The sequence below is a fragment of the Nycticebus coucang genome, chromosome 6 (genome assembly GCF_027406575.1).
Source record: "Nycticebus coucang isolate mNycCou1 chromosome 6, mNycCou1.pri, whole genome shotgun sequence".
Taxonomy (NCBI): Eukaryota; Metazoa; Chordata; class Mammalia; order Primates; family Lorisidae; genus Nycticebus; species Nycticebus coucang.
This window is the reverse complement of record NC_069785.1, coordinates 134532426-134541176: the sequence shown is the minus strand read 5'-3', so window position 1 is coordinate 134541176 and position 8751 is coordinate 134532426. Positions and strand designations below refer to the sequence as shown.

Below are 8751 nucleotides of genomic sequence, written 5' to 3'. Positions count from 1 at the left end.
GGAACCTAAAGGGACTGGTCCAGGTCTCTGCGGTGGTGCATAAATCACAGGCTACTGAGAGGAAACAAAGCAGCGGAGTCCTGGCGGTGGCGAGGCCGTGCCAATTGTGAAATGGGGCAGCAGAACGTCTCTCCAGTGACGTGGAAATGCATCGGAGCAAAAGGTAGACAGAAACAGGTCTCTTAAGCTGAAGAAAGAAACGTGTATTTTTCCTAAAATACACGAGGAAGGGGGCCTGGGCTTTGAGGTGAGCGTGGTCCTCGCACCTCTGGTCTCCACGGGAAGCACCTATCCCTGACTTGGGCGCCCGCTGGGGAAGGAAGGGGAAGGATGCCTCAAGGCCTAAGGACTGGAGGTCAACACTGTGGAAATACCGCTGGGCTTAAAGGAGAGGAAAGGGCAAAGCCGGCTGGGAGGAGCAGCGCGCCGAGAGAGTCAGGGCCCGTGCAGGGGTCGGCGGAGGAGGAAGGCTACCTTGTTTAGCCCTTCCCCTACCTCGGGGGACGGCCTTTGGCAAACCGTCCTGGACTCCTAACAATTCATCCTGTTTTAAACAAAACCATTTCCAGAACCCAAAAAAGGGCGGTACCCAAAGGAATCCGAAAAATATTCCGCAGGGGCGGGGGAGCGGGGCGTGCCCTTGTTAGGAGGCTGCAGGGTGACAGAGGAGCAGCGCGGACACAGCCTGGCTGGGTGCGGGAGGCCGGAGCTAGCCCCCGCAGCGGCAAAGCCGCTTTTCTCCGCCCACCCCGCGCACACCCCAGCGCCTCACAGCTTCGGGGGTCTGAAGCAGGGGCGGGGCGGGCGGGGGCGCGCGGCTGGACCGGGAGGGAGAAGCAGGCTTTTCCATCCTCCGATTGGGTCTGGGCTGGACAAGGGCGGTGTCTCAGGGCGGTTCTGCGGGCTGGCATTGGACACTGCCTAAGGAGGGCGTGGACTTATGAAGTCAGTTCCGGTTGGTGTAAAACCCCCGGGGCGGCGGCGAACGGGCTTCAGATGCTGCTGGGTCGCGGTGGTAACAGCGTGCAGTCTGCGTGTGAGTCTGAGAGCCGTGCGCTAGAGAGACCCGGCGAGGGATGACCGCCACCGGGACCGCCACAGCCGCGGCCACGGGCAGGCTCCTGGTTCTGCTACTGGTCGGACTCGCTACGCCCGTCGCGGCGCTGGCCGGCTATGTCGAGGTGGGGACCGGGCGAGAACCAGAGCGCGGTCTCCTTCGTCTGCCCGGGGCGCGAGGCCTGAAGGCGGGCAGCGGGGTCCGAGGCGAGGCGGGCTGGGGGCGCTGCGGCGGGTCTGGCGCGGCTTCCCCCGCCCGCCTCCGCTTGGCGCAGTGCTTAGCGCTGGAGGTCGGGCTGCCTCCGCCGCCGCAGAGGCCAAATGAAAGGCGTCGGGGCTGCGGGGCACCGGGGGGAGGGGGGGGCTGCGGGCCGCCCCAGCCCCCATCCTGCCCGCGGCTCCGCCACATCCTCCAGAGACCCCGCGCCGCCCGGGCGCCCGCCCTCTTTCCCCCGGGACAACGCGAGCCTCTGTGGTGCGTCTTGCGGCCCCGCCTGAGTCCGCGGCTCGGCTCCCTCCGGGGGCGGCCCCGCGCACTCTGGTGCGGTTGTGGGGCCTCTGCTCCCAGGCTTCTTACCTGCGAGCTGGGCAGCCGCCGCCTTTGTTGGCCCGGTGGACCTGGCTGCGGGGATGCGGCTTCGCGGCTGCGGCCCGCGGCGGGTGGCGGCGGTGCTGGCGCGCCCGGCGAGAGCGCTCCCGCGCGGGGCAGCGGGGTGTCTGCCGCCCGGGGGCCGGGAGCCACGGCTCTGGACAATAATGTTTAATACAGCTGTTTGCCTGAGTCGGATAAAATAAGGAAAACCCCTCTCTGGTATTTGTTTTGCCCTTTTGATGCGGGGAGGGCGGTGTTCACGAGTAGGGAAGGCACCCGTGAATACCTAGTGAAAACTTTGTTTTGTTTTGTAAATTGTACTTTTTCGGTGTCGGAATTTCGGTAGTGTTGCCTCGGAGGTAATCTTGTGAACATTTTTTTTGTGCTGCGAGGTGGTTAAGTGGCCTGGCTCGTCGGGCGGATGGCGGGAGTTGAGGCCGCGGGAAGAGGCTGGGTGGCCCGGGTCTGCAGTGGGGGCTGGACGGGGCCCCTGGACTGGAGGAACCCCCTGTCGCTGAGGAAGACGTGGAACTTTATTTTTACTTGGCTTCTCGAAATAGTGCTTGCACTGTTGGATTGGAATGTGTGTTTCTGGTGTGGTTTGTTTCTTAATTCCTCTTTGCTATTTTTAAAATCAGGATTGGTTTGTGTGTGCTTTGCTAATGTCAGAAACACCTGAAGACTGGATCTGATTAAATAGGCATTAACTGAAAACTTTCCTAATAAAAATCTCAAGTTATAATGTATTTACTTATACGGAATATTCATTTCACGGGTAATATAAATCCAGTGAGGGAGGGGAAAAGAAACTTCTCTGATGGAAGGTTTAAAACCTTTGTATTCATCCTGCTTTTCCTAAAGCTTTATGGCTCTGAGATGGAAAAAAAGGAGTTAAGCTTTAAATAGAAATAGTTAACATTTATCTACACAAGATTTTACGTTAAGATTATTTTACCTCCATGCAGTAGTTAGAATTATATCTGTCATCCCCAATATGATGGCACGAGAAAACAGCTTGATGAGTGGATGGGAAGGAAAAAGGATTTTGTATGGAAGATGGGACTTAACTAGAAGGTCAAGGGTCAGAAACCATTGTGCATATTTTCATCACACTTCTCAGTGATATGAGTAATTTCATGCACTAATGAATTCACAACAGAAGATTCATCAATTTTAGAGAACATAGTAACACTTCTGCAGTGGGAAAAGATGTCAGAATTTGTTGTGGATTAAATTTGATTTTTAGCTATAACATTGTTCAACTGAAAAGTTCTAGCTAAATAGAAGGAATTAAACATTTCACAAAAATTGGTTTTATGGTAACTCTTGTTTTTCAGGATTGTATTTTGGCCCAGACTTGCTAGATTATCTTTCAAGTGGCCTTTACTTTTGTCAAGCTGCAGAATTTTATTCATGTCTATATAATTTGATTTTGTTTTATTTACTGTCATGAAAGGACTGCTTATGCCTTAATTTAGATGAGAATGGCCTACATCAGGATGTCTTTGGGAAGGTCTTTATTGAGATTAGCCAGAGGGATTCTGGCCAAATCCCTGATCATGTTGCTTGGCACAGAATTATTGATTGGCAAATCTTTGGTGTTGCTTAGTGTTGATCAAATTAATCTCGTTTACCTGTTAAAAGAGAAGCACCTCACCCCCACCCCGAACTCAAGGTCACTTCCTGTCTTAAATCCTAGACAAGTTTTGTTCTGTGCATGCTCTCACTTGGGAATCATGAGACTGTATTTGTGCTGAAACCCTGCATACTATACACTGGACATTTAGGCTTCTGAGAACCAGAACTTGAGTTCATTCTGAAGAGGGCCATTTGATTGCCAATTTTCGGAAAACTCATACCCAAAATAAAGGGTGACAACTGAGGCGGAGGAAGCTTTGTGTTGGTAATTCTGAGAGGTGGTATGGGAGATGTATAATTGTACCTTCGAATGATGCCTTGGTAATGCTTCTGGTAGAAGACTATTAGTCATTATTTTACCATAACTATGTTTACAAAATCTTTTGATAAATAGGATAAACTAAGTTTTACAACTCAGGTCCCCCTTTTGTGAAAAGAATTTGTTAGTGGGGCGCAGTGGCTCTTGCCTGTAATCCTATCACTCTGGGAGGCCAAGGCTGGTGGATTGCCTGAGCTCAGGAGTTCAAGGCCTCATCTCTACTAAAAATAGAAAAACTGGCAAGGTGAGGTGGTGCTCACCTGTAGGCCTAGCTACTTGGGAGGCTGAGGCAGGAGGATCTCTCCAGCCTAGGCGTTTGAGGTTGCAGTGGACTGTGATGATGCCTTTGCAGTCTATCCTGCTCTCTACCTGGGGCCACAGAGGAGGACCCTATCGCAAAAAAAAAAAGATAAAATATTTTCTAAGAAAATATAGCTTCCAAATTGAGAGGTACCTTAAGTGTAAAACACACAACAGATTTTGAAGAGTTAGCATGAAAAAAATTTTAAATCTCTCCATTTTTGTATTGATTACATTGTGCTTTAGACATCAGGTTCAATAAAGTACATTTGGATTAATTTCACCAGTTTCTTAGAACACTAAGGCGGCTACCAGAAAGCTTAATATCACTTGCCTGACTCACGTTATATTTCCTTTGGACAGTGCTGATTTAAAGTCTTGCTTAAAGTTGGTCCTGGTTGTCTTTTTTTTTTTTTTTTGTCTTTTTCTTCCTTTTAGCGATTCTCTTGTCCTTTGCCTCCCAAGTAGCTGGGACTACAGGCGCCCGGCCTTTTTTTTTTTCTTTTGGTAGAGACGGGGTCTCACTCTGGCTCACTCCAGCTGATTCTGGTCTCCAGCCTCTGAGCTCCGGCAATCCACCTGCCTCGGCCTCCCACAGCGCTGGGACTTCAGGTGTGAGCCACCACGCCCAGCCATCTTATTTATTTATTTTTTAGCACAATTTTGGGGTATGTTCCTGTGTTTTTCCCAATAAAGTCTTGCTTGAAGTTGGTCTCGCATAATCTTGAGTGTTAGACAATTTTTTTTTTTTTTTTAATTTTTTTTGGCTGGGGTGGGGCTTGAACCCACCACCTCCGGCATATGGGGCCGGCACCCTACTCCTTGAGCCACAGGCGCTGCCCCAAGGACAATTTTGGATATGCTCATTTTGTTATTTTTCTCAGTTGTTAACTTCAAGCTTACAAAAATGGAAAAATTGTACAAACAACTCTCATACTTTTTACCCAGATTCACCAATTGTTAGTATTTCTCCTATTCAGCATTTGCTTTATCATTCTGTTATATTATTGTGTTTTTTTTTTTTTTTTTTTTGCTGAACTCTTTGAGAATATGTTGTATAAATCATCCCCTTCGCCCCTAAGAACTTCAGTCTATTTTCTAAGAGCCAAGGACATTCTCTTACATAACCTTAGTGTGGTTATCAACCTAAAGACATTTAACTTTGATACAATGCTTGGATTAAATCTACTATTTATATTTCCATTTATCAGTTGACCCAATAATTATTTTCACTATAGCATTTGAAAACAAGGTTATTTTTAAAGCCAAAGAACTTTTGAATTCTTGACAGTAATGTGTGGAAAGTTATTTTTTTAAAATACAAAAATCAGATATTTAACTTACCTGATACTATTTTGTCCTTGGAAAATAAAACTTCTCAGACTTTTGGATTTTCTTTTTACAATAATAGAAGAAAATTTACATAGGTAGTACATATTTGTTGTAAAACATTTTAAATTACAGATAATAAGAAATGAAAAGTAAGCTGCATTCCTATCAGCTAGGGAAACCTTACTGTAAACATTGTGGTTGTTTATTTTTGTAGGCATATCATGTACATAAATTTACTAAAATGGTGCAGATTGACGCTAACAACTGATAATCATTTGACTTGTTCTAAAACAAACATCTGAAAGAAAATAATATTTTCTGTGTGACAAAAAGTAGATGTAAATCTTTTATAGTAATTATAGTTAGTATGGAGGAGCCAGTGAGAGTGAATCCTAATTGCCTATAATTCAATTTTCGTGGGTTGTTTTTTAGTGAGGTAAACTAGATTACCTTGAAGCTTAATTAAATTTAGTGTATTGTACCTTGATTTATGGCCTAAGATAGAAAGTGGTCCGTGTAGGCACATTCAAATATTACAGAAATGGGTTCCAATTCTTTGTGTCAAGTATAACTAGTAATTACTTTTGCTAGGGGAATTTTTTTTACCTAAGGGCCATGTCTTTTTTTAAATGAAGTCTTTTTAAACGTAACTATAATCTTTTTCTAGCTGACTTTTCATTTTTTTTATACATCCTATTAGCATTTATGGTGGTATGGTTCTGTGTTAAGTGCTAAGCAGTGCGGTAGTAAAAGCAAATGTGGATGGTGCTTTTCATTCTGTGGAATGCACTTGCCTGTGATTTCTAGGCCCCACCCCAGAGATTCTCATTGAGTACATCTGGGATGCTCAATTTCAAAAGCTCCTTGGGTGATTTTAATGGATAAAGAGAGAAAAACAGAACTCCTTTGGGTACATAATCTATAGTCCCCAACAGTAGTAGATAATCTTAACCCTTTCTAAAAAGGGAGCTGGTAGAGGCCAGAGGTTGAACATCAGCCTGGCCAGCCAGAGGATGTATCTGTCTGTCCCTTCCAAGTAGCGGCTGTTTGCTGTCCGTCAAGGTGTTTCTCCTAATGTTTCCCTTTTGCTTGTAAATTTTTTTTTATTCATGTCTACCTATCTTTCCCACTTTCATTTGGAGCTGTAATTTACCTGGACTTTAGTGTAGGTGGGAAGTAGGGCAGCAGGTCTTTTCCCTTTTTGGTTTTTCCATGTGGATATCCAGCCTGAGCCATTTGTCAAGGTCATGCTTTCCCTTCTGCTCTACTCTGTCACCTTCCTTGTGAATCTGTTTCTGGGTTCTCTCTTTTGTTCCACTGATCTCTTTGTTTATTTGTGCACTGCGTCAACATTGTCTTACTGTACTTTGTAATAAGGTTTTATGTCTACTACATCAAGCCCTCCTACCTTGTTCGTCTTCAGTAGTGTTTTGGCTGTTGAAATTTTGATTGGCATTACATTAAGTAGTTCAATTGAGAAGAAGTGACATTTTTCTAGTACTGAGTTTTCCAATCTGGGAACAAGGCATGTACTTTTATTTAGGTCCTGTTTAATTACTTTCAGCATGTTATAGATTTCTGCATAGAGATCTTGTATATCTTTTGTTAGATTTATTCATGGGTATTTGATCTTTTTTATGGTATTATAAATAGTTTGTGTGGTTATAGAAGTGCAGTCAATACTTTTCACATTGATCTTGTACCCAAGAACCATGGGAAGCTATATACTAATTCTAATATAATCTGTCACTTTGAATTTTTCTGAATACATTTTGTAAATTGTGATAGCTGTTTTTCTTTTGGTCTTAGTAACTTTAATTTCTTTTTCTTGCTTTACTACACTGGCTAGGACTCTAATAAAATGTTCAATAGAAGTAGTAATAGATAGAATAATACCTTTGTATAGTTCCTCTCTGAGGAACTATTTGCCATTTACATGATACTTCGATTTTTTGGGTAGATATCAGACTTTTGTCAGATAAGGAAGAGCTCTTATGTTCTCAGTTTGCTAAAGGTGTTATCGTGAATGAATGTTGAATTTTTTCAAACACCTTTTTTCCTAAACTAAGGTGATCATAGGATTTTTTTCTTCAATTTTGATAGTATGGTATGTAAGCAACTTTGCATTCCTGTAAAGGACTAAACTTGGTTGGTTGGTTGGTTTATTTTTTGGATTTGGTTTGCTAAAATTTTGTTTAGGATTTTTGCCTCTGATCAAAATTAAATTTGACCTATAATTTCTTCCATTTTTATAATATATTTGTTAGGCTTTGATTTCAAAGTTGCTGGCCTCGTAAAAGTTTAGGGGGGAAGGAACATTACCTTCTTTCCTATTTTCTGGGAATTTTAAGATTGGCATTATCTTTTTCTTAAAAGCTTGGAAAAAATTTACTGGTGAATCCATCTGGAATTTTCTTTGTGGTAAGGTTTGGATTCAATGTATTTACTAATTATGGGATTCAGATATTTTTGTCAGTTTTGGTAGTTTCTTTGGTATATTATGTGATTTTTTTTTTTTTTTTTTTTTTAGTTGACATTGTTTGGTCAATTGAAGTTCTTAATAATAAATTCTTTTGTCTTTGTAATGTTAGTAGAACCTACAATCATTTCCCCCAGCTTTTTTTTTCTTTTTTACTCAGTCTTGCCAGGTGTTTTTTCAGTTAATCAACTCTGAGCTTTGTTGATCTTCTTGTTGTATGTTTATTTTAAATTTATTTCTGCACATTATTATTGCCTGCTTTCTGCTTTCCACAGGTGTAATTTGTTCTCAAATGATTTGAGATGGTTGCCTAACTCAATTGGTTTTTCAGCCTTTCTTCTTTTCTATTATAATGCATTTATTTAAAGCCATAATTTTTTCTCTGAACAGATCTATTTATCAGGTGTAGGTAAATGTAGATTTGTTATCTCTTCCTGAAGAGGTGAGCCTCTGAGTTCTAGATCCTTCTTTATTTCCAATGATGTTTTTGCCTATATCGATACTTCCATCTAATACTTCCATTCTTATATTTTAGATACTTTTTTTTTTTAACTTACTAGACAGTCTTTTTCTTTTAATTAGAATATTCAGTCCAGTTACATCTAATGCAACTACTGATGTGCTTGGGCTTTTATCTACTTTCTTATTTAATACTTTTTGTTTGTTCTGTCAGTTTTATTCCTTCTTTGGAATTGGTTATTCTGCTTTTCCCTCTTAGGACCTTGGAACGTATTTATCTAATGAACTAAACAAAATAACCAGGTTTATAACTTGGAAAAAGGAGAGCTTCATTTCTCATAAAGTTTTAGCCTGTAGTGGCCATTGCAGCAGGCTGGGAAATAGGGATCCCAGGCACAAGCCAGGGATAGGTGCGACAAGGGACAACGGGAACAGGATTTTATACTGAGCAGGGTGTCTAAATACACAGATTTAACAAGCAGTGGGAGGAGTCATGAATGTTTATGCAGAGAGAAAATGCACATGCGCAGTTGTGCTTTATAACTCTCCTGGCTGGGAACTTAGTTTCAAAGTTTC

General features: G+C 42.9%; 1 protein-coding gene across 4 annotated transcripts in view; it reads left to right on the top strand.

Annotated features, from left to right (window-relative positions):
• Window positions 1-928: 928 nt before the first annotated feature.
• The window catches only part of APLP2 (amyloid beta precursor like protein 2), a 68654-nt gene continuing 60831 nt past the window's right edge, over window positions 929-8751 (top strand). For all 4 annotated transcript variants that reach the window (XM_053593858.1, XM_053593857.1, XM_053593856.1 and 1 more), the window contains exon 1: window positions 929-1181. In XM_053593858.1, coding sequence (XP_053449833.1) covers window positions 1077-1181 — 105 coding nt within the window. In that variant the 5' untranslated portion in view covers window positions 929-1076. The remainder of the gene's footprint in view (window positions 1182-8751) is intronic.